At 41.5% G+C, this 27,536-nt stretch overlaps 1 protein-coding gene across 2 annotated transcripts in view; it reads right to left on the bottom strand.

Moving 5' to 3' along the window:
- FRAS1 (Fraser extracellular matrix complex subunit 1) overlaps positions 1-27,536 on the bottom strand; it is a 485,111-nt gene that overhangs the window by 77,385 nt on the left and 380,190 nt on the right. For both annotated transcript variants that reach the window (XM_069092754.1, XM_069092760.1), the window contains 10 exons: positions 26,673-26,805; positions 21,857-22,047; positions 20,112-20,265; positions 15,792-16,055; positions 14,792-14,980; positions 13,288-13,407; positions 11,602-11,781; positions 4,616-4,740; positions 3,168-3,308; positions 1,590-1,817 (listed from right to left, as the gene is read on the bottom strand). In XM_069092754.1, the coding sequence (XP_068948855.1) occupies positions 1,590-1,817; positions 3,168-3,308; positions 4,616-4,740; positions 11,602-11,781; positions 13,288-13,407; positions 14,792-14,980; positions 15,792-16,055; positions 20,112-20,265; positions 21,857-22,047; positions 26,673-26,805 (1,725 nt within the window). The remainder of the gene's footprint in view (positions 1-1,589; positions 1,818-3,167; positions 3,309-4,615; positions 4,741-11,601; positions 11,782-13,287; positions 13,408-14,791; positions 14,981-15,791; positions 16,056-20,111; positions 20,266-21,856; positions 22,048-26,672; positions 26,806-27,536) is intronic.

The raw sequence follows: 27,536 nt of genomic DNA, 5'->3' as shown, positions 1-27,536 counted from the left end.
ATCTCAGGGAAGGGAGAAGAGAGGGAGGGATAGAATTTGGAATTCAAAACTTAAAAAAAATGTTAAAACTCATTTTAATACATACTTTGGAAAAAATAAAATGTTATTTTTTTTTTAAATGATAAGCCTGCCATTATCTGGAAAAGTCATTTGCTCCAATTAATCAAATGTTTTCCTTATAGCCAACAGACAATCCACATTCTGTATTTTTGCCATCTTTCAGTGAATTATGTAACTGGAAAGAGGAATATCAGCTTCTTGAGGACAAAAATGTTTACCTTTAGTCTCCCTATTCTCAGTGCTCTATAGCAGTGGGTTGATAAAACTCTTCAAGTTTGACTGGAAAAGTGGGCGGAAGACAGATTGTGGAAGGCTTTAGATATCAAGTCAGATTTTCTTTTTATAAGCATCTGAGAATTTCTTGAGGAGCAGAGGGACATAGTCAGACTGGTGTTTGATGGAAATTATTTTGACAGTTTTTGTGAGAGGTAGATGAGAGAGGAAAGAGGGGCAACAGAGAGACCAGTTAGGAAGTTATTGCGATAGAGACATTACCCAGATTGAAGTACTGGCTGTCTGAATAGGGAGAGGAATACAGATGCCAGATAATTTGTGGAAGGAGAATCAAAAAAACTTGGCAACTTTTTTGAGAGGCAAAACGTAAGGGAGAAGAATCAGCATGACTGCAAGTTTGTAAACCTGGGTGACTGGTCTCCTCAAAAGAAAGAGGGAAAATTAGAGAAGGTAGGGGTTTAGTAAGGAAGGTGACAATTCCCATTTTTGACAAGCTGAGCTTGGGATGGCCCAGGGGACATCTAAGTTGAAATTTTCAATAAGTAGCTGGTGATGTAGAAATAGAATGTGGGAGAGGGCTACAGGAGACATGTGCATAGAGATAATTAAACCTTTAGCGGCTGGTGAGATTATTAGGAGAGAGACTACAGAAAGAGAAAGGGAAAGGGACCAGGACAGAGAATTAGAGGTAGGAGAAGGATGATGAGACTTAGGAGGAAGAAGGAGGAACAGGAAGAGTAGTGTCATGTATACAAGGCAGAGTATGTTCAGGAGAAAGAGGCTGTGGTGGATGTCAAAAGCCACTGAGGACAAGAAAGAAACAGTCATTCACTCTGGACTTTACAGAAGAATAGCCAAATAAGTCATCATGCCTTCTTGGTGGCACTATGGAAAATGATCCTGGGGGTTATTAATATTGCTTATTCTATGTCATATCCAGAAATGCAAAGAGGGAGTCCTCTCTGAGGAAGGATGATGGTGCTACAGGGTACTTGCTAAAGATAGAGTGAAGGCTTATGGGCACCCTATGATTTCTGCTGAAAAACTGGCTATTCAAACAAAATAATCCCCTCAAGGAAGGAAATTTGCTAGCTTCACACTTATAACTTTCTCTGCTACTTTTAGAAGATGTGTTCTAGCAATGAGAACCATTTATGCAGCTGAAGGATTACACCAAAGTGAAAAAGAGAACCACGGCCATGAGAGCTGGCAGCATCTACCACAAGGAAGGAAAGGGAGGGGAGAAACCTTTGGGTCGGTGTTTAGAACCCTTGGTCAGAATTTTTCCCTCTTACCTCTTTTCCTCCTTCCTCAACAATGAAGAAGGGGTTAGTCCCATCAGAGACAGTGAAAGTAAAACGGTCTTTGAGGGAGTTGCTGCCATCATGGCTGTAGCTGATCTTGTTCTGGTAGATGTCTTCCATGGTGAAGGTGGAAGTCTGGCGGTAATGTTGCCCATTGCTGGTGAGTTCAATAGCTCCATGTCGTGGGGGCTGAATTACAGTAAATGTGACAGATTCTGCCTGCAGAGGGACAGAAGGGGAGAAGAAAGAGAAACAGAACCAGGCACGTGAGTAGATACTGCTATTTTTTCTGTTATAGAGAGAGAATGAAAAGGGTCCTTGGGTCTTTATAAAGTGGACATTCAAATTTCTTTTTAGGGGACAGAGCCAAGATGGTGGAATAGAAACACAAACTTGGTGCGGGCTTCCCTCCAATCACTTCCAATGCATGACATTTCTTTTTTGTATAAAAAGGAAATTCATTCTAGTCCCTTCAATGGTGAGTTTATACCCTTTTAATCTGACTTTTCCCCATTTGACTTCTATGTGGGAGGCATTGTGAGTTAAGATACAAGGAAAAGTAAAAGATGGCCCCTGCTCTCAAGGAGCTCCCAACCTGATGACCCTGAAATATCTAAAGGAAGCTACTACATCTTCTCCCCTCCAGTCTCTCAGTCCCAGGTTCTACAATGAAGCTTCCCAAGACATCACCTCCAGCCTGCTAATATCCTGGCTCCTCCCCAATTTATCAATATCCTTCCTCAAGTGTTTATTAAATGTGTTTATGTTTCATGCTTTCGAAAAATAACAGAAATAATGAAGGAAACAGTCCTCACATATCCACTGTGGTCACATATTCCTAACTTTCTGATTGCAAATTACAGCTATACATTTCAAGGTTTTTAACCTAGTGTTATGGGAATCTAAGCTCTTCCTTGCCCCCTAGGCCCTCTGATAGGCTTAAATGACTCTGAGAAGCTTCCCTGGTTTTCAAGAATGTCCACATATTGTTGCTTTGTCATTGGGCAGTGGGTCAAGAGGGCTGTGACATTCTCTGATCCAGGAGAAGGATATATATACCCTGATGTGAGGTTTTGTTTTGAGGCTCACTTTGGGAAGAGTTGTGTGATTTGACCAGATGAGACTATGTAGCCATCGAGCCCCCCGGCTTTGAAAACCCAGATGTTGATGCTTCCCTCTCTGGTAACTGACTAGGCATAGATGTAACGGTCAGATAGCTGGAAGCCTGTCTGCGGATGTTTCTCTGTATTTGTTGTCTTCTTATAACTTGTTTGTATTCTCTGAAGTTCGGGGTGCTGACTTTTTCCCCTGAACTAGGTAAATGATATATATTTGATTGATTAAAATAAGATTGTTAACCCATTTTGAGTTGTTTTCCTTTAGAAAATCAGATCTAGGAACCTGTGTTGGCAGCCACCCTGGGAATTCTAGGGTGCTTGCTGCCACAATCCTGGAAACTGAGTACCACCAAACTCCCTCTTTTCCCCCTGCCCCTCCCCAAACACAGACATAGACAAACACAAAGACAAAGACACACACACCCCATCATCAGACAAGGGCCAGCCTTACCTCTGTATCAGCATCCACGGCTTTGAGCTCAAACTCAGTAATAGTTTTTCTCACCCCTTCCTGCACTCGAATTCCTGTGTTTTGTACAATGGGTAATGAGTCATCCACAGGGTTGATGGTGATGTGAAAGGTCTGACTCACCTAAAAGAAGGAGAAAAGCATAGGGTGTATTTTTTTTTCTTTTCTCAATACTTATCTCCACCCCTCCTCCCCAACCCAACGTATGGATTCTAGAATGATTAGGACAAGGAATTTAAGAAGGAACACAAGAGAACTTACTAAGCATGAGCCCACAAAGAAGTTTTTAAAGGAAGTCTTCATGGCTCAACCTGCCCATTCTCAGGGAGATATAGCTATGGATCCAAAAGAGGCTAAAAAAATGTTCTCTTATTATCACACCACCTTTCACTAAAGCAACACTTCGGTGCTTCTTATGTGTACTCATTGTGGTATGGTGATTCTGGATGCTTGTGCATTCTCCCTCCCTTTCTCTGTCTCTCTGTGTCTCTGTCCCCCTCTCTCTCCCTCCCTTTCTCTCTCTCTCTCTTCCTTTCCCTCTCTCTCCATTCCCCCCCTCTCCCTTCCTCTTTCTCTCCCTCCCTCTCTCTCCTCTCTCTCTTCCTTTCCCTCTCTCTCACCTCTCTCTCCATTTCTCTCTCTCCCTCTCCCCCTCCCCCTCTCATGCAATGTCCACTCATAGGCCCCATCTCACTCCTGATTAACATAGGTCTGATCTTCATTTTTCCAACATGGGCTGATCCATCCCTCCTTAGACAGCCTGATGTCTCTCTCAGTGGTTCACCATTTTGGCACCAGATTTAGGGCACATAACTCATTGGCTTTAGCCCACTGTAGCTCAGAACTCCCAAGCTCAAGCAAACTGCCAACGTCAGTCATCTGGCAGCAGGTACTAGAGATTATAGTGATAAAAATATTAACAATACTAACTGCTAGCCATTCATACAATGCCTATTATGTGCCAGTCACTCTGCTAAATGCTCTACAAATACCATTTCATTTGACCCTTACAGCAACCCTGGGATGTAGTGCTATTATTATCCCCATTTTGCAGTTGCAGAAACTGAGGCAAATAGAGGTTAAATGCATTGTCCAGGGTCCCACAGCTAGAAGGTGTCTGAAGCTGGATTTGAACTCAGGCTCAATGCTCTATCCACTATACCATCTAGCTGTCTGAAGGTACCTGCCACCATGACTAACAATCTTGGGTTCTTAATGTCTATGCCAGTAGATTTTTTATTTTTATTAATCTGTAAAGATGGCCATTTCAGTTGTGTAAATGGAAATTGAACCAGGCCTGAATATTTTGGCCTTAGCCCTTTGTGGAACTGTCCTTGGGAGGAATTCCCACTTGAATCCAGTGAAATAGTGAACAGAAGAATGTAGTTGCTTAGAAATACCAAGGAGAGAAAAAGAATTCCATCGCTCACCAGGTTGGTTCCATCAGAGACTGTGAAGGTGAAGGCATCATTGTGTTTTTCCACTTCACTGGTGTGGATATATTGAATGCTTCGAGCACTTAGGTCTGCCTGAGTGAAGGAGCTGATCTGGACGCCTGGAAAATGGGGAAAGAGGAACGTTGAATGACCGAGGATGAAGAGAAATCAAAAGAAAAAGAACTGAGAAGAGAAATGGGGGCCAGCCCCGCCTCTGAAAATCGAGACAACAGAAGATTATCTCACTGATGATTTATATCATGGGATGGTCTCCCATTTGGTCAGCAGTCAAATGGCCAAGGTGAGACAGAATCTCAGAGCTGGGAGGGACCTCAGAGTTCAAATCACATCTGAACAAGAAATAATTATAGTAAATAATAACAGCTAGCATTGACATAGAGCTTTCTGGGGTTTGCAAAGCTCTTCACACAGGTTATCCCATTTGATCCTTATAACTGCCCTAGAAGGTAGATGCTATCATTATACCCACCTTTCAGGTAAAGAAACTGAGGGACAAAGAAACTAAATGACTTGTGTAAGGTCACAGCTAGTAAGTATTTGAATCAGAATTTGAACTCGGGGCTCCCAGACCTCAAGTCACCTAACTGCCTTCTATAATGTTCTCAACAAGTGGTTAGTTGTCCAGCCTTTCCTTGAGGAGAAACCCCTAACCTCCTAAGGCAGGTCATTCCGCTTGAGGAGAGCTCAAACGGAAAGGAAGTCTTTTCTTACATGAAGTTCAAATCTGCCCCCTCTGAACCTTCTGTGTGTTGCTTCTGATCCTGTCCTCTGTGGCAAAGCAGAACAAATCTACCCTCCCTTTGAAGTGAGAGCCCTTCCGATACCATACCAGCTCTCCTACTCCCTTGGGACTTCTCCAGGCTAAACATCCTTGCTTCTTTCTGATCACACTCGTGTGACACGATCCCCTCTTCCTTCACCATCCTGGCTCCTCTCTTCTGGAATGCCCCAGCTTAGCAACGCCCTCTAATATAGGGCACAAAGCTCCAGACGTGGTTTGACCTGGGCAGAGTACCGAGGGACTAGCATCGGCTTCATACTGGACACTTCCCACTTCTCAATGTAATCCAAGTTCCGAATGCCATTTCTCTTCTTGCCATGGCTGGCTATTGCTACTGAGTTGGCCATACAGGCGAGAGGTCAGTTTGGGAATCCAGACGGAGGATTCTAGGTGATATGTAAAGATGCATGTTCACAAAGAGGTATGCGCGTTGGGGTAATGACGGGCCATTAGACTAGCAACGAAGAGGCCTGTGTCCTGTCTCCTTTACTAACTGGTCATGTTTGACTCTTGTCAGAATCCCCATACCAAGGCCACCCCTCTCTTGTTAACTATTAGGAAACACTTGGTTTCCAGAGCAAAACCCAGCAAGCAGTCTGTGCCCTAAGCTTAGCATAACAACAATCCTTTGGCTCATCCACTGAAAGAACCCAGCCGCAACAAAATCCCAGAATTGTGACTCCTGAGCTTGGACAAACACCTGTAGAAATCATGTTCTGGTCATGAAGGCTTGCTATGAATCAAACTTGCTTCACTGCTAATGGGTTCATTGTCAGGGTTACAGTTCACTGCATAGTCACTGATATCTATCTATCTATCTATCTACCTACCTATGTAATCTAATCTTTCTATCTATCCATCTGTCTGTCTATCGATCGATCTGTCTGTCTGCCTATCTGTCTATCTATCTGTCTACCTATGTAATCTAATCTATCTATCATCTATCTGTCTGTCTGTCTATCTATCTGTCTATTGATCTATCATCTATCTGTCTATCTACCTATCATCTATCTATCTATATTACATCTCTAATCTCTATGTATCTGTATCGATCTATATGTCTATGTCTATGTTAAGATCTGGCCTCACTAAAGCAGTCTCCTTACAAAGCAGACCCCGGCGCAAATGTCTACTGCTCCTCCTCCAACAGAATAAAGAAAACTTTTTCCTCATTATCACTGGTGAGCTCTTTCAGTTTTATTTTGTTCTTATTTTATTTCTTAGAGTTAACAGTGGCTGTGATAACCTGTGTGAGCTCTTCGGTATTTTCAGCATGAACAGTGGCTGCATAACTTCTGTGACTCTTTGGTCATTCATTTTCAGAGCTGACACCCTGAATAAGTCACCTCCTATGTCTGAGCTTTGGAATCATTTGTAAAATCAGGCACTTCTCCCCGATGATCCCCAAGGTTTCTTCCAGCTGTAACACTCCAGAATCCTACAATATCTGAAGTCTCAATGCAGTTAGCCTGATATTATTACATCTTCCAAAAGAGATACAGCTTTGCCTTGCAAGGTTAGGCAGAAATCTATAAGATGGCCCATTTCAGTTCCAGCCTATTAAGAGCTGATGCTGCAAACACAGAAAATATAAAATGCTTCATCGGGAAGCAAATGCCCCAGCAGAGCAAGAGACGGCTCCATCTTCTTAAGAAATGGTTATCGACAAATAGAGATGTGAAAATAAACCATGGAAGCTGGTAGGGTTTTATCGTGGTGGGTTTTTTTTTAAATGATTAAAAAGTCATGCTGCCATTGTCAGAATCAAATAAGGAAAATTTAAATCAAAGGGCTTCCTTTTGCTCTTTATGAAAGAGCTAAGTTGTTTTTTTTGCTGACACCATCCAGTCCCAAGAAATGACTTAGAAACCTCTGAGCTTGATTTTAGGGATTGATTTAATAGATTTAGGGTCCAACACCCACAGGAACAAATGGAAAATACATTTGTTCCATGAGGAATAAAAGGAAGCAATTCTGATTCAGTCTTGGCTAACTCAGAAAAATGAGCAGAAGATGAAAAATCACTGAAACTGAAAAAACGCAGACCACGCTCTCCCCGATAACATGCAGCCTGCAATGTCATCACAACACATTTTATACCCTCTGCATGTAATGGCATTCCTGGTTTCAGGATTGCTTCTAATCATGTCAATATTACCTAATAAAAAGCCACTTGAAAGTGAACACTTTTTTTGCTAAGATATTCCAAGGCTGATTTTTCTCTATGTGGAAAGGACTCCTAGATCTCTATCTCCCCTTCCCCCCTGCCCGCCACTTTCTCTCCCCAGTTCCAGTCCTACATCACCATATACCGAACATTTCAAACCCAAACAGAACCAATTATTATTTTGCTAATCTAAATTTCCCTGTCAAGAGAACCACTATCCTTATCCTTCCAGTCTCCCAAGTTTATGACCTCACCATCAGCATCACCACCATCATCATCACCATCACCATCACTACCATCACCACCACCACCATCATCATCATCATCATCATCCTGGCTTCTTGGGTCTTTCTCCTCTCATCATATCTAATCAATTGCCAGATCTATCATTTCTGCCTCCCCAAGATCTTTAGGATCTGACCCTTATCTCTACGCAGAAGGTCCCCATCATTATTTCTCCCCTGAACTATTTATAGTAGCATCATAATTCATATCCCTCAGGGAGTTAGTGGCACAATGGACAGACCACCAGTCTTGGAGTTAGAAGGACCTGAGTTCTAATCTGTTCTTAGATACTGATAGCTGGATGGCCCCGCACAAGTTATTTAATCCTTATTGCCTCAAAAAAACATTCATCTCTCTCCCTGACTCCAATCTGTCCATAAAGTTGCCAAAGTGATATCTATTAAGTATGAGTTTGGTTATGTCATTCCCTACTCAACAAACTCCAGACAAACTCTTGTCTCTGGGATAAAATAGAAGCTTTTCTGTTTAACATTTGGAGCCCTTCACTGGCTAGACCCAACCTGCCTTTACAAAATTTTCATACATTACTTCCTTTCTTATACTCTCTGACTTAGCCAAACTGACCCTTTATTGTTCCTCATACACAACACTCCAATCTTAACATTTGAAGGAATGGAGGACGAGAAGAGAAGACTCAGGAGGATGCAGAGAATTGTCTTGAAGCTGTCATGAGGAGGGATTAAGTTTGGGCTAGAAGAGGCTAACTAGAGAGACCTGGGGCTCCCTCCTCCTCCTGCTGTTGAAAGGCTAACTAACCTTCCATGTGAGACTTTGCACCGCTAATTCTGTCCACATCTTCTTACACAGTTGTTTGCATAATGTCTCCCCTTTCAGACTGGAAGACCCTTGAGGGCAGGCACTGTCTTTTGTCTTTCTTTGTGTCCAGAGCATTTACTTAACATATCACCTGGCACAAAGTGGGTATTTACTTATTTTTTGTTTTTTTTTCTCTATTTTTTTATTTTTTAGTTTACATCATTTATTTCCACAAGATTTTGAGTTACAAATTTTCTCCCCAATTTTCCCTTCCCACCACCCCAAAACAGCATTCTCACTGAATATCCCCTCCCCTGATCTGTTCTCTCCCATATTTTCCCCCATTGCCCCTTCAACTTTCCAGTAGGGCACAGTGGATCTCTATGCCCCAGTGCCTGTATATCTCATTTCCCAGTTACATGTAAAATAATAATAATATGTTTATATATATTTTTAAACATTTGATTTTAAAACTTTGGATTCCAGATTCTTTCCCTTCCTCCCTCGTCACCCACCCTCATTGGGAAGATAAGCGATTCAATATAGGTTGTACATGTGTAGCTAATGCAAAACATTTCCACAGTGGATGTATTGTGAAACACTGCCTATATTTCCCTCCCTCCTACCCCACCTCCCACTTATTCTATTCTCTACTTTGACCCTGTCCCTTTTCAAAAGTGGGTGCTTCCAACTTCCCCCCCCCAGCCTGCCCTCCCTTCCATTATCCCCGCTCTCTTCCCTTCCCCCCCTACTCTCCTGTAGGGTGAGATACCCTATTTAGTGTGTATGTCATTCCCACCCTAAGCCAAATTCAATGAGAATAAGGTTGACTCATTCCCTTTTGCCTTCCTGTTCTTCTCCTCCATTGTAACAATTTTCCCTTGCCTCTTCTTTATTAGTTTACCCCATTCTGTCTCTCCCCATCTCCTCTCATTATATTCCTCTCTCACCTCTTAATTTCACCTTTTAAGTATCATCCCTTCCTATTCAATTGGTCCTGTGCCCTCTATGTATACCTGTAGACATATATACATACACTCACCTATGTATTCATATACCCTCCTATATAGATATATGTACACACACACACATATACACACATATATACATTTCTATTCCCTTCAACTATTCTCATACTGAGAAAAGTTTCAGAAGTTACAATTACCATTTTTCCATGTAGGAATATAAGTAGTTCAACTTTGATAAGTTCCTTATGATTTCTTTTCCCTCTTTACCTTCTCAAGCTTCTCTTGCTTCTTGTATCTGAATGTCAAATTTTCTATTCAACTCTGGTTTTTTCATCAAGAATGCTTGAAAGTCCTCTCTTCCACTGAATGATCATATTTTCCCCTGAAACATGATACTCAGTTTTGTTGGGTAGGTGATTCCTGGTTTTAATCCCAGCTCCTTTGATCTCCAGAATATCATATTCTAAGCACTTGGATCCCTCAATGTAGAAGCTGTCAGGTGCTGAATTATCCTGATTGTGTTTCCACAATATTCAAATTGTTTCTTCCTGGCTGCTTGTAATGTTTTCTCCTTGATCTGGGAACTCTGGAACCTGGCTATAATATTACTAGGAGATTTCTTTTTGGGGTCTTTTTCAGGAGGTGATTGGGGGACTCTTTCAACCTCTATTTTGTCCTCTGGTTCTAAAACATCAGGGCAATTTTCCTTGAGAATTTCTTGGAGGATGATTTCTAGGTTCTTTCTTTGATCATGGCGTTCAGCTAGTACAATAATTTTTAAATTATCTCTCCTGGATCTATTTTCCAGGTCAGTGGTTTTTCCCATGAGATATTTCACATTGCCTTCTATTCTTTCATTTGTTTGGATCTGTTTAACATCATCTTGGTTTCTCATAAAGTCACTAGCTTCTATTTGCTCCAATCTAATTCTGAAGGAATGATTCTCTTCAGTGAGCTTTTGAGATTCTTTTTCCATCTGGCAAATTTGGCTTTTTAAGGCATTCTTCTATTCATTGGCTTTTTGAGACTCTTTTGCCATTTGAGTTAGTCTATTTTTCAAGGTTCATTAGCTAAACTGGTATCCCAGAACTTAAGGTTAAGAAAGGGACTCTTAAGTTCTCAATTTCATGGCTATTAATTCATAAATCATGGAGGCCAGAGAGCAACAATCTTGGGAACAACCTGGTGGTTCTTACCTCAAATGCCTTTGTCAGATTATCATTGAAGGTGAGATGCCAGACCTCATTTCTCTTATCTCTTCACTTTGAATTTTGGGCTAAATCCCTGTATTTTTATTTCTGATTTGATGTTGGTTCTGGAACATTTGGTAGATAAGCCATGTACATTGCCCTTGGGCACTCACAAATCATATACTACTTCCTTAACCAAAAAGGGACAGAGTTGGCATGTGAGTGGAGAAACACATTTGCTTATATCTGAGATAGAAACACAGCTGAAAAGAAGCAGTGATGTGATTCTATTTAAGGCTATAAACTCTGGAGACAGGGTGGCTCTCTCTTGGAAATTGTTGGATCCTGTGAGCGTGGGCCAGTAGAACAGGAAATCGCTTATTTTACACATCCAGACTTGCCCAAAGACATACAACGGCATTAAAGCCAGGACTTTCCCCTTTATACTACCTCTAAGAGAACACTCTTTTCAGCATAATAACCATTCCCACTATCTCCAGGCCTTTCTTCGAGACCCAAGGGATAAGAAAACACAAAAAGGAATTCAAAATTTCACCGTAAAAATACCCTCAAGTCAACCAAGAAATGACCTGATGCAATTTTGCTGATCCCCCCCATCCTTCTAGTGATCTAAAAATAAAACTTATTAATAAAAATGCATTTTTCAATTATAGGTAATAACAATTTTTAACATTCTTTTTTAAAAATGTTGAGTTCCAGATTCTCTCCTTCCCTCCTTTTGCTCCCCCCTCCTTGAGAAAGCAAACAAAAAAGTATTAAAAACCCAGAACCTGGTGACGCTGCATGTTCTAAGTATCCTAGCTGTGGCTGCCTGGTAATCCTGTAGGTTAACTCCCCAGGCTCACTGTCCTGGTCAGTGGCTGACAGCTGCAGAGTTGTGATTTTCTTTACTGAGTTTTCGTCCAGAATCAGTCCTTTGTTGACTATGACGGAGGGTGGGAATCTGTCTTCTGAGAACATAGAGAACAAAGTGACAAGAATTAAAAAGGACATCCTGACCATTTCTCAACGATTGGTGCACTGCTTATGAATCAAATATTTATGCCAGAGCGATTAACTATACTTACACTGTTTGCCAGGAATATAGCATATTAAATGTGTGGCACAGTGGATGGAGTGCCAGGCCTGGAATCAGAAGACCTGAGGTCAAATCTGGCCTCAGCCATTGGCTAAGTGACCCTGTCTGCCTCAGTTTCCTCATCTGAAAAATGAGACGGGGAAGGAAATGGCTAACCACTCTCATATCTCTGCCAAGAAAACCCTAAATAGGGTCATAAAGAGTTGGAAATGACTGAACTGAACAACAACAATAAATAATTGTTTTCCTTATATTTTGGGGGTGCCAACTGGTGATTTCCATGGTGAGAAAAATCCCTCTGCCAATATAGACTGGCAACTCCTCTGCAATTTATAATATCAGATAAGGTGACAAGGCCAGTGTACATCAATGACCTTCTTGCTCCTGGGGTCCTTCCCTCCATTCGGGATGCCATCTTGTCTTTCTTTCCTGGTAATAATCATGCTAACAGTTTACTCTAAGGTTTGCAAAGTGCTCTAATCACAACGGTGGAAGGCAGGTGACTGAAGCAACTTGGGGGTTCAGAGAATAGAGCCCTACATTTTCAGTTAGGAAGACCTGAGTTCAGATCTAACCCCATATACTTGATTAGTTGGGTGATTTCTGTCTGCTTCACTTTCTTCATCTGTAAAGGGGGGATAACAATAGCCTCTACCCCTAGGTTTGTTGTGAGAGTAAACTGAGATAATACTTGAAAAGTGCTTTGCAAACCTTAAAGCACTCTATAAACAATAACTATTATTAAGGTAGGCAGTATGAATATTGTTATTCCATTTTACAGATGAGGAAATTTGTTATGGCCAAGGAAACGAATTTGTCTAGCATTATATAATAAGTTTAAGTGTCTAACGTAGTAATAGGTGACAACTCTGTTCCTTTTTGGGGGGTGACTAAGGGGGAATACGTCTCCCTGAGCTACCCAGGCTCTAAGTGCAGTGATGACTCAAAAGCCTGCTCTCAACATTGATGGGCATGAAAGCTTTATGGTGCTCCTTTAATCATCTGGGCTGGTTGCCACTCCTTACACAGCCTAGCAGCCTTCCATCCCTGGGGGTTCACCATACTGGTGCTAGACTCAATGGGGACACCTGATCAGCTGTAGCCCAACTTTAGCTCAGAACTTCCAGACTCAAGCAATCTACCAGCCTCAACCTCCCCAGAAGCCCCCAGGGCCTACAAGCAGGCCCTACCAAACCTAGCTCCAATCAATTCCACTGAAGAGTAGGTATGTGATTCTCTCAGATGAAGAAAAATATTTCAGGTTTCATAGTATACATTTTCCACATAAATCGAGGGCTGCCAAAAATACCCGGTAAGTCGAACCTGGATAACTTCATTAAATGATCTGTCTTTCAGAAGCCCGATACCTTCTTTTTACCTAGGACACTGATGGAGAACGACTGGTCAGTCAGCTTGTTGCCGTCAGCATCGACCACATCAAATTCAAAAGCAAAACTGCCCCCGGATTCTCCCTTCTCATGTCTGTATTCAACCCATCCTGCAAAGAAGAGGAAAAACATCACAGAATAAAGATTTGCTGTTAGCGTTTCCCTTATTTACAAAAATCTGACATGAGAATCATTCCTGACGTTTCCCCTAAACTTTAAGAAGCACCTCAGGCTGAGCATGCCTCACTTCTGAAATGGAAACAGATAAGATTCTCAATTCCTGGCACTTCTTTTCTGTTCTCACCCAACTAACATCATCCTTGAACAAAGTTAGAAGAAAGAGGCTTGTAGTCAATGTCCCTGAATGACAAAGAACTTGAAACTAACCTGTTGCTTTGTTGATGTGTTATCTTCCCCATAAAATGTGGGCTCATCCAAAGCAAGTTGGGTCTTTCTTTTGGTAAAAATGCCTTTGATTTTTTTACTTTGAAGCCTTATTATTGCCCCTGTCCCTTAGGGCACTTTACAATCCTCTATGGCCAATTTTAGCAATGCCCATGCTTAGGCTTTCCCCAATCCCATCCTTCAGACCAAGAGCTGGGTCCAATCAAGTTTAACCAAAATGGGTGCAGTCCGTCCTGCGTACAGGGCACTGGTACACAATCCCATCACACAGAGAGCCATCCCTGAAGAGAGATCCTGTCCCATCCTCCAAGATGCAGACACTTCTAACCTGAGCCTGCCTTCAGCACAAAGCCTTAATGCCCTGACCCTACCTTTTCCCCTCAATGCAACTTTTTAAAAAATGCTGGAAGCACTACTTAGTAACAGGGTAGCATTTAACATTTATACTTTACATTGCATCAGCATTTCCTAACAGAGGGATGAACCAGGTAATTTCCCCTAGGCAACTCTGATTTATTTCTTTCCATTCTGCTTAGTTCATTAACTTGTGCTCTTTGGGGAGCAGGAAAGATATAAATTGCCCACCTAAGGAAGACATCATTTTTACCTTAATCTATCCCCTCATCCCACGTATCTGTCTGTGTCTCCAATTCTCTCTCTTACTTTCTCTCTCCCTTTCTGCTTCTGTGTGCATGTCTCTCTCTGTATCTCTCTCTCAAACACACACACATTAACTTTTTAGCCTCATTTCCCTCCACAATAAACCAGAATTCTATCAGTGATGTTGCAAAAGCATGAGTAAATTCTAGAAAGAAAAAGACAGTTTTATTTTTTTAAGGAAAAGCAAAAAAAAAAAAAATACCATTAAGCAGAATTCTCCCACTTAAACAAGATTCTCCTTTAACAAGAAGAAATAAAAAATCATGGAAAAAAATGAAAACATAACCTAGCTCAAACACAACACAGAAGAGAGGACATTAGGAAAAGCCCTGTTCATTACCATGAGTCAGGGAGGATTCCCAGGCTCCTGCAATTGGGAGTGACATACAAGGGAAGCTAACATGCCTAGACTGGGGGGCTGAGGCTCACCTTGGCTGATGTCATCTTGGGTGAAACTCTTGATAGGTCCCTTAACTGAGATCTGCTCTAGATTGTCATTCCTTGCCAGCTGCAAGCGCCCCACACTGGGATCTTTCTTCATGACATACATAACCTTCAGGTCATCCAAAATGGTGCCTGCCACTTTTAAGTGTTGATCTGTGATCTGGGCTACAGAACCTAGAGAAGAGGAAAATTACTAAGATGCTTCCAATCACTGGAACTTAGAGCTTGTAGATGATTTAGCCAATTTTCTCTATTTTCCAAATAAGGAAACTGACTAGTCCAAGGTCAGAAAAGCAGGTCGAGGTCACAACACCAGCTGGTGACAGAATGGAGACAAGAATCCCAGGGTCCAATCATCTTCACACTACACTACCCCTCTAGACTAATGGTCCATTATTTCAGTTGTTTGCCAAATTAATTCTGGGGACCAGGGAAGACATCATTATTTACAACTTATCAAATCATACATGCCAAGGAAGGTCACTGTTGATCATGAGTGCCTGTGGACTGAAATTTAATTTCTCCGGGCACTAAACAGGTCAATACCTTCCTAATTGGCTAATTATCCCCTAGGAAAATTTTCCTTCCTCTGAAAATAATAAAAATGCAGATGATAATAATATAGGCTGACATTTACATGATGTGATCAACCTTGCAAGTTGCTTAAAATACATTACCTCATTGGAGCTCACAGTAACCTTGTGAAGTGGGAATAAAGATTAATACCCTCATTTTACAGCTCAGGAAGTTGAGGCCCAGAGAGCCTGACTTTCTCTGAGATAATGTTTGATGAACAGAATTCTCTCATTCACAGATTAAAATTCACTAATTCTGAACATTTTGTCCTAATATATTCAAGGTCGCTAATATTTACCAGACCCGCTGAGAAAGATGTTATACACCCACGTGAGGAATGGATAAGAAATTTCTTTCTCTTACCATTTCTCTCCCTTGTAGCTGGTTGCACCCCCCCTTCCCCTCATACCTGCTGACAACTGCAGGCCTCGGTTCACAGCCAGTTGGGGAGGCTTGCTCTTGGGGAGTTCCATGGAGAGCTCCACCCTTCCAGTCTCAGTGTAGAGGCCATCTGTGAGGGAGAAACGGAACTCATCCACAGTCACACCAGGACCACTAGGGGTGTAGACAATCAAGCCATCCAGGATGTCTTGGTAAGTGAAGGAGGATCCCTGGGCCAAGATCCGGCCATTCTCCAGGGGCTCTGAGGAGAACTGCCTTCGATGGAGAAAGCCTGAGGAAGGAATGAACCAAGTTATCTTTCAAAGAACCTGTGGTCAACTGTAGTTGAGTGAGTCCTAAAAACTCTCATCAAAAGCACTCAATGATACAAACGGACGTTTCTGGGACCACGAGTCAACCTAGTGATAAGGTGGCATTTTCCATTTTACCAAATAATGCCCTTACTCACGTCTTCCCACTATGGTCTCACCACCAAAGCAGAAGACCCATCATCTCAGCTGCCCAGGTTAAAATATTGTAAGAAAATGCAAATGGATATGGCCATCCAGCAATCCAAGGAACATACCCTGCCCTATGGGTTTTAGTGTTAAATATTTTGTCCTTCCTATGCAAAATAGGGGTGCAACTGTTCAATTCTGTCCTGAGAAGGTAACTGTGAAAAGTGCTTTGAGCTCCTTTATAAGTCAAGATAGATATTTTATTTAGTCTCATTATATTGATCATATGGATTTTTAAATAGTAATAATGATTAACAATTATATATAAAATTATATTATGTCATGTACAATTTTATATACAATTATATATAATAGAGAATTATATTATCTATTATATAATGTACAATTAATAAATATTCATTTTAAAATCTTAAATAAACATTTAATTTTAATTCTAATATGTATTTTATTTTTCCCCAATTACATATTAAAACAATTTTTTGACATTTTAAAAAACTTTTGAGTTCCATATTCTATTTTTCTCTCTCTCCGTGACACAGTAAGCAATTATATATAGGTTATACTTTATTGGCACATATTTTATTTTTTTTAATGCTTTATTAACTTCTGATTTACATCATTCGTTTCCGCCAGATTTTGAGTTACAAATTTTCTCCCCGTTTTTCCCCGAACCATCCCCCCAAAACATCAGTCCCACAGGATATACCCACCTCCAATCTGCTCTCTCCCATATTTTCTCCCATACCCGTTTCGACTTTTCCATTGGATCTCTATGCCTCAGTGCCTGTATATCTTATTTCTTAATTACATGTAAGATGGTATTAATAATAGTGTATATATATATATATATATATACACACACACACATATATATATATATTTGAATATTTGATTTTAAAACTTTCAATTCCAGATTCATTCCCTTCCCCCCTGCCACCCACCCCCACTGGGAAGACAAGCAGTTCAGTATAGGTTGTACATGTGCGGCTAATGCAAAACAATAACGTAGTAGATATATTGTAAAAGACTGACTATATTTCCCTCCCTCCTATCCCACCTCCCACTTGTTCTATTCTCTACTTTGATCCTGTCCCTTTTCAAAAGTGGGTGCTTCCAACTTCCCTCCCCCCAGCCTTCCCTCCCTTCCATCATCCCCCCTGTCATCCCCTTCCCCCCCTATTCTCCTGGAGGGTGAGGTACCCTATTTAGTGTGTATTTCACTCCCTCCTCAAGCCAGATTCAATGGGAATAAGGTCGACCCATTTCCTTTTGCCTTCCTATTCTTCCCCTCCATTGTAACCATTTTCCCTTGCCTCTTCTGTATGAGATAGTTTGCCCCAATCTGTCTCTCCCCATCTCCTCTCATTATATTCCTCTCACCTCTTAATTTCACCTTTTAAGTATCATCCCTTCCTGTTAAATTAAATTGGTCCTGTGCCCTCTATCTATGTATACCTGTAAACATATATACACACATTCACATATGTATTCATATGCCCATATCCCCTCATATATAGACATATATATATATATATATATATATATATATATATATATATATATATATATATGTATTTCTAATCCCTTCAACTACTGAGAAAAGTTTCATCAGTTACAATTATTGTTTTTCCATGTAGGAATGTTAATAGTTCAACTTTGATAAGTTCCTTATGATTTCTTTTCCCTGTTTACCTTCTCATGCTTCTCTTGCTTCTTGTATCTGAATGTCAAATTTTCTCTTCAACTCTGGTTTTTTCAGCAAGAATGCTTGAAAGTCCTCTATTCCACTGAATGACCAAATTTTCCCCTGAAACATGATACTCAGTTTTTCTGGGTAGGTGACTCTTGGTTTTAGTCCCAGCTCCCTTGACCTCCGGAATATCACATTCCAAGCCCTTCGATCCCTCAGTGTAGAAGCTGCCAGATCCTGGGTTATTCTGATTGTGTTTCCACAATATTCAAATTGTTTCTTCCTGGCTGCTTGTAATATTCTCTCCTTGATCTGGGAATTCCAGAACCTGGCTATAATATTCCTAGGAGTTTTCTTTTTGGGATCTTTTTCAGGAGGTGATCGGTGGATTCTTTCAACCTCTATTTTGCCCTCTGGTACTAAAACATCAGGGCAGTTTTCTTTGAGAACTTCCTGGAGGATACTTTCTAGGTTCTTACTTTGGTCATGGCTTTCAGGTAGTCCAATATTTTTTAAGTTATCTCTCCTGGTTCTATTTTCCAGGTCAGTGGTTTTTCCCATGAGATATTTTACATTGCCTTCTATTCTTTCATTTGTTTGGATCTGTTTAACAGCATCTTGATTTCTCATAATGTCATTAGCTTCCATTTGTTCCAATCTAACTCTGAAGCAATGATTCTCCTCATTGAGCTTTTGAGATTCTTTTTCCATCTGGCAAATTTGCCTTTTTAAGGCATTCTTCTCCTCATTGCCTTTCTGAGCCTCCTTTGCCATTTGAGTCAGTCTGTTTTTTAAGGTATTATTTTCTTCAGTCAGGCTGTTGACTCTCATTTCATAATTTTCTTGCATTGTTCTCATTTCTCTTCCCAATTTTTCCTCCACTTCTCTTATCTGCTTCTTAAGGTCCTCCATGGCCTGTAACCCGCTTGTATTTTCCTTTGAAGCTTTTGGTGCAGGAGTTCTGACTTCACTGATTTCCTCCTGTTCCATGCCTTGCTCCTTCTTATTCCCAAAATAGGAGTGTAATGTTGGAATCTTCTGTCTGCTTTGTTTCCTTTGCCTGCTCATTTTGCAACTCAATGATTTGACTTTTGGGCTTTTTGCCACAGTAGGACTCTGCCACCAGACAGGGGAGTTTTCGTCCCAAACGCTGGGGTTTTCTCAGTTGCCAGAGGTATTAGATGGGTGCCCTCTCTGAGGTCTCCACACGCTCTGGCAGGCTGGACACACACCCCAGGACCTCCACCCTAGACTGCAATCCAGATCCAAGCAGGTTAAAGCAAGAGCGATTACCCCTCAGACTGGTGCTTGGTCCCCCTACACTCTGCAGGCCAGGAGCTGAAGCCTCCACAAGGCACCGGTTGGCTGTGCTAGTGTCTCAGCAGTTTCTTGCCCTGGGGGTAGAAGCCACGCACTCCCACTTGCTGGGTCCCAAAGTCCAGACTGCACTGGCCTCTCACCTTGTCCTTTGCATCTATGTATTGATAAATCTGGAAACGGCCACAGCTGCTGCTGATCTGGAGTCCCTCTGGCAGGCGGCTGGTCAGGCCCGCCCTGGGGCTAAAGCCTAGGCTTGGGGCTGGGCTCGGCTCCCAGATCGCTGTGCTGGCCAATTCCTGCCGGCCTGCCGGGCTGTCCTCAGCTGGAGGTTAGCTTCTCTGTGTCATTTTGTCGGTTCTGAAGCTCCAAGAGTCCCCTTTTTACATGGATTGGGGAAGGTGGAAGCCAGAGCCACAGGAAGGTTGTGCTTCTACTCCGCCATCTTGGCTCCGCCCCTCGGCACATATTTTAATAAGCAATTTACTAAAGTAAGCTATAAGTAAAGTTAATTTGGTTGTGCAAGAACCAGCAGCAATGATAGCAATAATAGTAGCTCTCTCTGCAAGATCAAAACTTTCTGTTTTTCTGATCATTTCTCTGCTTTTTGAGATCAAGAAACTGAGAGTTATTTATTAAGGTCAGATGCTATACCCATTGCCCTCAAGGAGCTTACATTTTTGGTGTAAGGGAGGAAAATACAACACACACACAGGTAAGAAAATGTGACCTACACAGGAGGACCCAAGAGTCTCAGGGCATCTTTAAGCTCTGAGACTCCTGGGATATCTTTAGAACTAACATTAATGGCAATGAGGAACTTCCATTAGGAAGGAAATACACTAAAGGATGTACGTCTTACCATGATCAGGCTTTTTCGTTAGCACAAACACCAGTTCATTATCTGGGGTATCCAGATCTTGCAGACTCAAAGACGTATTTCTGATCACCACTCCCGAGCGCTCTTGCACCCTAATAGGCTGGATGGTCATCTTGGGAGACTCATCATTTCTCTTCTAATTAAAGTAGAGAAACATGGCATATATTCATAAATTCAAAACTAGAGAGAAAAACACACTGCTCAAAGTATCACACTAGCCATTGACACCCCTGAAATTTTATCTATAATCTATCTATATTATTACTATATCTATATTCTATCTACACCTAATTGCGGTGACCAAACCAATATAGTTTGAAAGTAGAGCTAACAAACACACAAAATATCCCTTTGTTAAAAAAAGAAAAAGTAATGTTGGATAAATCGGAAAAGAGAATTCTGAGTTGAAAGGGACTGTACATAGTATTTACTTCAAAAGCATAAGTGGGTTGCCCAAAGCCACAAAAGGATTGAGTAGATGGTAGTATTCAAACCCAGACCCTTTGACTACAAAGCTCTCTCAAATAGAGCATATTGAATTCCAATACTCTTGTTACAAAATTTGTCTTCAGATGCCTCCTATAAGGAGATTTTATTTGCACAATTATTGTGTGGTGGAGGAGGTGAGGAAAGGTCTTGAATTCTTTCTTATATGTGTGTGTGTGTGTATGTGTATGAGAGGGTCTATAAAAAAAAAAACCCAGAGTGGATGTAAATGGGAGGGTTCTGCTTTTGGAGCCAAAGCATCTGAGTTAGAATCTTCTCTCTAAAACCATCAGTATGCATTATTTGTAATGGGGCTAAGTTAGAAGCATTCCCAATAAGATGAGGTGTGAAACAAGGGTGCCCACTGTCACCAATATTATTCAGTATTGTACTGGAAATCCTAGCAATATAGCAATATAGTAAGGGAAGAAAAAGGAAAAGAGGGACTCAGAATAGGGAATGAGGTAATAAAACTATCTTTTTGCAGACAAGATGACAATATATTTGGAAAATCCCAAACCCTCAACTAGATAGTTGAAACAATTCATAATTTTAGTAACGGAGCATGATATAAAGTAAATCCACATAAATCATCAGCATTCCTATGTATCCAATGATACCTTGACTTGATTTTTTAAAAATATATTCATTGAGGCTAGGTAACACAGTGGACAGAGTTCTGGGCTTGGAGTCAGAAGGTTCAAATCTGACCTCAGACACTAGCTGCGTGACCATGACCAAGTCACTTAACAGTTATTTGCCTCAGTTTCCTCAATTGTAAAAAGAAGATGATAATCATGACTACCTCTCAGGACTGTTGGGAGGATCAAATGAGGTAATATTTGTAAGTGCTCATCCCAGGGTTTGCACATAGTAGGCACTCTAGAAATGCTAGGTATTACGATGAGGATGGAGGAGGAGACTTCTCTGACATTAAAATAGATTTATAAACTGCTAAGAAAAGTCACTGAGCAAGAACCACAGGGAATATCAGGGACAAAGGTACAACCTATATTTTTTATGTAAACAGGGGCCAGAGCTTCTTGAACACACTAAGCTGAAAGTCAACACTTGGATTCTGAGCCTTACTTTCCTCAACATTGTTGCCCATGATGTTCTCTAACTTGGTGGCGCCATTTTAATATGGACCTTCAGAGCTGAAGGCCAAACCCAATCATCTAGAATGTAGATGTATTTCTACTTGTTACTGTGGCCCTGGGCCGACCTCCCAATGTCTTTACCTCAATGGTGACGTTGATGCTGTAAATCTCTGAACGGCCAGATGCATCACTCACGTAGAAACTGAAGACGTCACTGGTAGGCTCCACGCTCTCATGAACACTCTGAAAGTAGTAAATGTGGTTTTCTAAAATATCCTGAAATGGGAAGGATGCTTCCAAGTCACTGCTGCCTCCAGGACCAAAACGACTGCCTATGTGACAGGAGAGAGGGTAAACCCTGCTTAGTAATTCCTATTTATCGAACTGAGCTGGAAAAAGAACATGGTGATCAGAAAGGGCAAAGTAAGCATTTAAAGAAAGGCAGTATGTCACAGTAGAAAGAGCTAAGAACTAGGCAGTGGATAGGAGAGAGGGAAAAGGAATAAGCATTTATTAAATGCCTACTATGTGCCAGGCACTATGGTGGGGGGAGGGAGTGGAAGAAAAAAGGGAAAAAATTTACTTGATAACTTTTATTATATATTTAAAAGGAATAGCAAGCCGCACGTAACATTTACAGATTTTATGCAATCATCTTTTTTAAATCATACTATGTTATGGAAATGCTTGTTTCATTCCATAAATTAATAAGTAAATAAATGAATAAATAAATAAGATTTTGGAAAAGATACACAGAGGACTTATTTTCTCTGCACCTTTCTTTTCTTGCTGATTGGATATTATGATTTATTATGTATTTATATAATTAATTATACTCTTTATTGATTATGGATTCTTACATATCATAATAAGTGTATTAATGTTTTTTAAAGAATATTACAAATATTATCTCTTAGAGTGTTAGATCTGGAGGCAGGAAGACCTGAATTCAAATCCAGGCACAGAAACTTACTGTGTAACTCTGAGTAAGACTCGTAACCTCCATTTGCCTCAGTTTCCTCATCTGTGAAATGAGGGTAATAATAACACCCACCTCGCAGGGTACCTTGCTGGCATACACATTCACATATACTGTCCAACAGGACAATATTTACAGAAGCACTTTGAGAACTCCGATGAGAGATACTGTAGTTAGTATCTGGAGGGGCATCAACCAGTGAGGTGGGTTGAGGGCTGTAGCTGGAGTCAGGAATATCTCAGATGGCCTCAGACACTCACTAACTGTGTGACCCTAAGCAAGTCTTTTCATCTCTGCCTGCTGGGGATAATAACAGTACCCACCTCCCAGGCTTGTTGTGAGGACAAAAGGAGAGATTATTAGTAAAGGGCTTTACAAACCTCAAAATTCTACATAAATGATAGACATGTTTTACACAGAATTCTCACTGCCTTGAGGATCAGGCTTCTGATTGCAGTGATAACAGCACAGATTCTGTGGATAACAGCAAATCAGAAGATGACAGCATCTTCCATGGGCCATGACCTGGCATGAATAACCACTCATAAGCAAAGGGATGAACGAATGAATAAAAAAGCATTTACTAAATACTAACTGTTTGCTAAGTGATGGAGATACAAATGGAAAAACAAGGCATTCCCTGTTCTCCAGGAATTCACGTTCTAATGGGTGAAGGGGTTATACTAAATGCTAGCTTGGTACAGAGGCAGCCAGGTGGCCCAGTGGTCAGAGCTCTGGGCCCGGAGTCAAGAAGACCTGAGTTCAGATCTACCCTTGGATACTTACTAGCTGTGTGACTCTAGGCAGTCACTTGACCCTGTTTGCCTTAAATCACTGGAGGATGGAATGGAAAACCACTGCAGTATCTCTGCCAAGAAAGCCATGGTCCACAGGACCACAAATTGTCAGACACAACTGAACAATGTCAAAGTTTGGCATGACCCCCTCTAGTTGGCATATTCATCAAGAAGAACCCTGTCCTTCCCTCTTCCCGAGTAGTTTACGGTCATCCAGAAGGAGCAAAGAGACATTTCCTCAAGCCCTGAAACCCCTTCTCCCTCTTCCACCTCCCACCATCAATCTCTGGAGCAAGGCTGGCCACTGTCCTCAGGGGCACCCCAGGGGCAGGCACCAGTGAGGTTCTGGGGGGTCTGCCTTCTACAAGTGGCCTGAGGACGTGCGGCTCAGCTCCTCCTTCCATCTGACCCAAGACTCAGCACCCTCTGAGCTAGGGGGAGAAACAGGCAGAGAAGAGAAGCTCATTCTGCTTTACTTGTCTCGTACTCAGTGCAACTTCAAATCCCCCCAGTTGACTGATAATAAATTGTCATTTACAATTTTAGCCCCTAGGAATGGGAGATGAGCAAAAGCCTCCTGACTTGACCAGCTGCTGGTTGCAAAGCCCAGGACAGCTGACAGGAACTAGCTATGAGCTCCATCCACTTCTAATCATGGAAATCTTTGCTGGAAGCCAGACACAGAGACTAGGAGATGAGAAATCTTTAAAATGACACTCATGAAGAATAAAGAAACACCTTCCCTTTCATTGCTATTGGCTTTCCTGAAATTGTGTACCATTCCCCTCTCCCACTCTTTCTCCTAGGACACAGAGCAGAAGTCGGCTGCTGGGAACTCCATCTCCCTTTAGATTAAGGATCCAAAGCCAGAGGAGGACTGCCAGAATAGCTGTTCAAGGCCTTATTTTATCTGTTCCACCAGTCCTATAAAATGGAATGCATCTCAAATTTGAGGGAGTTGATGTATAAGAAAATGAAACACTCTGTGCTTAGCACGGTGATTCGATAATCAACCAACATTCACTAACTGAGCCATTGCCAGTCATTCTGACCTATGTCTTGTCATTGGAATCCCAATGACTCTGGAGGAGAGAGTGAGGTTGATGACTTTGCACAGCCCTGCTTCACTTAAATTCAATTGCAAGTCAAGACACCACCCTCCTGATGTCACTGGTCCTCTGGGAACAAAGACCAACAGCAACAATTTGCTAACCAACCATATACATTATTATGTGTTAGGCACCATACATACTGGAGATGCAAAGACAAGAATGAAGTAGGCCCTGACCTCAAAGGGCTTATATTCTATTAGAAGAGATAGCAGGAACATAAATATGCACATGTGAAAATAAATACAAGGGTTTTTTTTTTTTTTTAAGGGAGTGAGGGTATTCCTAGAAGGATAGGAAAGGCTTTTTACAGAAGGCATTCCTTTAGGAGTGTTGTAGAGGGAATAAGAGATGCTAAGAGAAGGAAATGAGATTTCCCCAGGCCAGCAAATTACAAGATGAAAATTACAGAGAACAAGTTTATAAACTGTTAGCAAGAGAGGAGAAAGAAAAGCTATGAAAGCAGACACAAGAAGAAAAAGTAAAACATTCTAGAACCATGTAGCATAAGGACAGGGAGGAATATAATTTTATTTTAAGATTTTCATCAAATCAAAAGGTAAAATTCTGAAATTTAAGAAGTTTTGGCACTTGAAGATATAAACCAGTTAAGTGAAAATTTCATGTCTATGGGTTGATGATAATAAATGAGACGTTATGTCCCCAGTACCCAGCAGAGAGCCTGGCTCAAAGTAGGCGCTTGATAAATACTTCTGTGCTCCTTGGTTTGCTTGATTCTATCCCCAGCTCTAGTCTATCTCCTGAGCACCAGGCACGCATCTGCAACTACTTATTGAATATTTCGAACGTGGATTTCCTATAGTCATCTCAAATTCAATATATATAGAACAGAACTCATTCTCTTTCCTCCTGCCAAACAACCTCTTCTCCCTCCCACCAAAAAAAAAATCCCATCCCTATTAATAATAGCTAGCATTTAAGGATTGCAAAGGGTTGTACACATATTACCTAATTTGTGTTATTATTATTTCTATTTTTCAGATAAGGAAACTGAGGCTGGAAGGATAAATTATTTGCTCAAGGTCAAACCGCTAGGAAATATCCGAGGTGAGATTTGAACTCAGTTTTCCCGAGTCCTGGTCCAGCACTCTTACTCACTACACCCCTTAGCTGCCTGCTGGAGTCATTTCAACATGTTCATTTTTGTCTCCCCCCCCACCTTATCCCACATATCCAATTAGTTGTCACATCTGGTCCCTTTTCCCTCTACAGCCTCTTGCCTCCATCCCTTCTTTTGATGTGCTTGGCCATCTCTCTAGCTCTGGCCCTCACCATCTCTTGCCTAGACTACTAAAATAGCCTCCTAATTGGTTTCTTTGCCTTGGGTCTCTGCCCTCTGCAGTTCATTGTCCATACAGCTAACGTGAATGCATAAGGCAAAGATACAGAACCCTCTTTCTGTGAAAACAGTGACCACTTTTGGGTGAGTTGGAGGTGATCTGGAGGTGATCAGACTTCCATCCCAGAGATCATACCACCCACAAAACATTCAGGTGACTGCCTCTTTGTGGGAGCTGCTAAAAAACACTCCAATTGGTGCCAAGTTGTTGAGACTGCCAAGCAATCTTGCTGTCTAGCAAACATTCCAATTATCACCAAGTTGAAATACAATGGTTAGGCGCACTCATCTCTGCCCACCATTGTACATCACAAAGCTACTATCAGAAAGGACAGTGCCTGGGGCCAATAAATACCTTCCTGCCTTTCAATTCCTCTAACTAGTGCCTTCTTATCCAGGACAGACACCTGGGACAGGGGCACCAGAGGAGACCAGGAATGAGAGAGGCAGGGAGGGGGCTGGGGATATCCCCAAAAGATCATTGCATCTTTCTCTTCAGATCATGCTCTCAGGATGACCTGGGATATGCCTGAGCAGTGACTTTGAACAATTAGAAGAGGAGTCCCGATTTCACTGACACAGCCAGTTTCACACAGAGATTCACCAAGACAGCTAATCTCTGGCTCCAATTAGGTGAACACAATGCTTTCTCCCTTCTCACTACGGAAAAATGAACCAGTAACGATCCGTGAGTCAAAGGGCTCTCAGGTACCTGTCCTGATGTTCTCAATGAAGCCATATGTAGGCAAAGTGCTTATTTTGACTTCTGTATCTCTCTGGAGGTTCCCCGGATCCACAGCCAGGAAATGGTGAAATGTGAGCGGTGCCCTCCCGCCTTCATCAACCTAAGTAAGAGAAAAAGGAAAAAGAACACCTTGGATAGTCTTAGGAGGAAACAGACAGATAGGACAGATGAGAGGAAAAAGAAAAGAAGACACTGTATTGGAAAGTGACGTTGCAGCAAAAACTGAATTAGACCCACTGCGGGCTAGAGGAGACACATCTGGGCTCCTGCAAACTGGGAATGCAGAGGTTTTTCCAAGGCACTGTTAAACAGGGATGCAGTCAGTGCCTCTCTTCAAACCCAGGCCATATGACGAAAGGAAGCTAATTCTAAAGCCATCAGGGTCCCCAATCCTCCCATCCATCTTTCTGCAATTGTTCTATTAAAAAAAACTGCATCCTATCCAAAAAGTGCATGTCTGTCTGGCCTTGCTTCCTTGGGGCTGAGAGAGAAGGGCTCAAGTTTCTATCTTCTACCGCTTTCAGCAAAAAAAAAAAACAATCTGTGCTTTTTAAAGGGTAAAAAGGAAGGGAAGTTTGACCATATCAGGCCTTAAGCCTGAGGGGAAGAGGGAAATAAACACCAGCAATTGCTCAAACTTAGTTCTGTCTTTGCGCCCCTAGTTGTAAGAAAGCAGGTGTATATAAATGCTTATTCTCTTCCTTCTTCCATAGTCCAAGGCTGCGGGTTTTTTTCTCTAACCGGCAGTATTCTGGGATAAGCTATTATTGTGTGACCAATCAATTTATTAAGCACCTACTGTGTTCCAGGAACTAAGCTAAGTACTAGGAA

This window comes from Petaurus breviceps, unplaced genomic scaffold, assembly GCF_028583685.1.
Source record: "Petaurus breviceps papuanus isolate PSGF00001 unplaced genomic scaffold, PetGlider_PUasm1.0 126, whole genome shotgun sequence".
Taxonomy (NCBI): Eukaryota; Metazoa; Chordata; class Mammalia; order Diprotodontia; family Petauridae; genus Petaurus; species Petaurus breviceps.
Note: the sequence above shows the minus strand (reverse complement) of the source record. Positions and strands in the feature narration are given on the sequence as shown.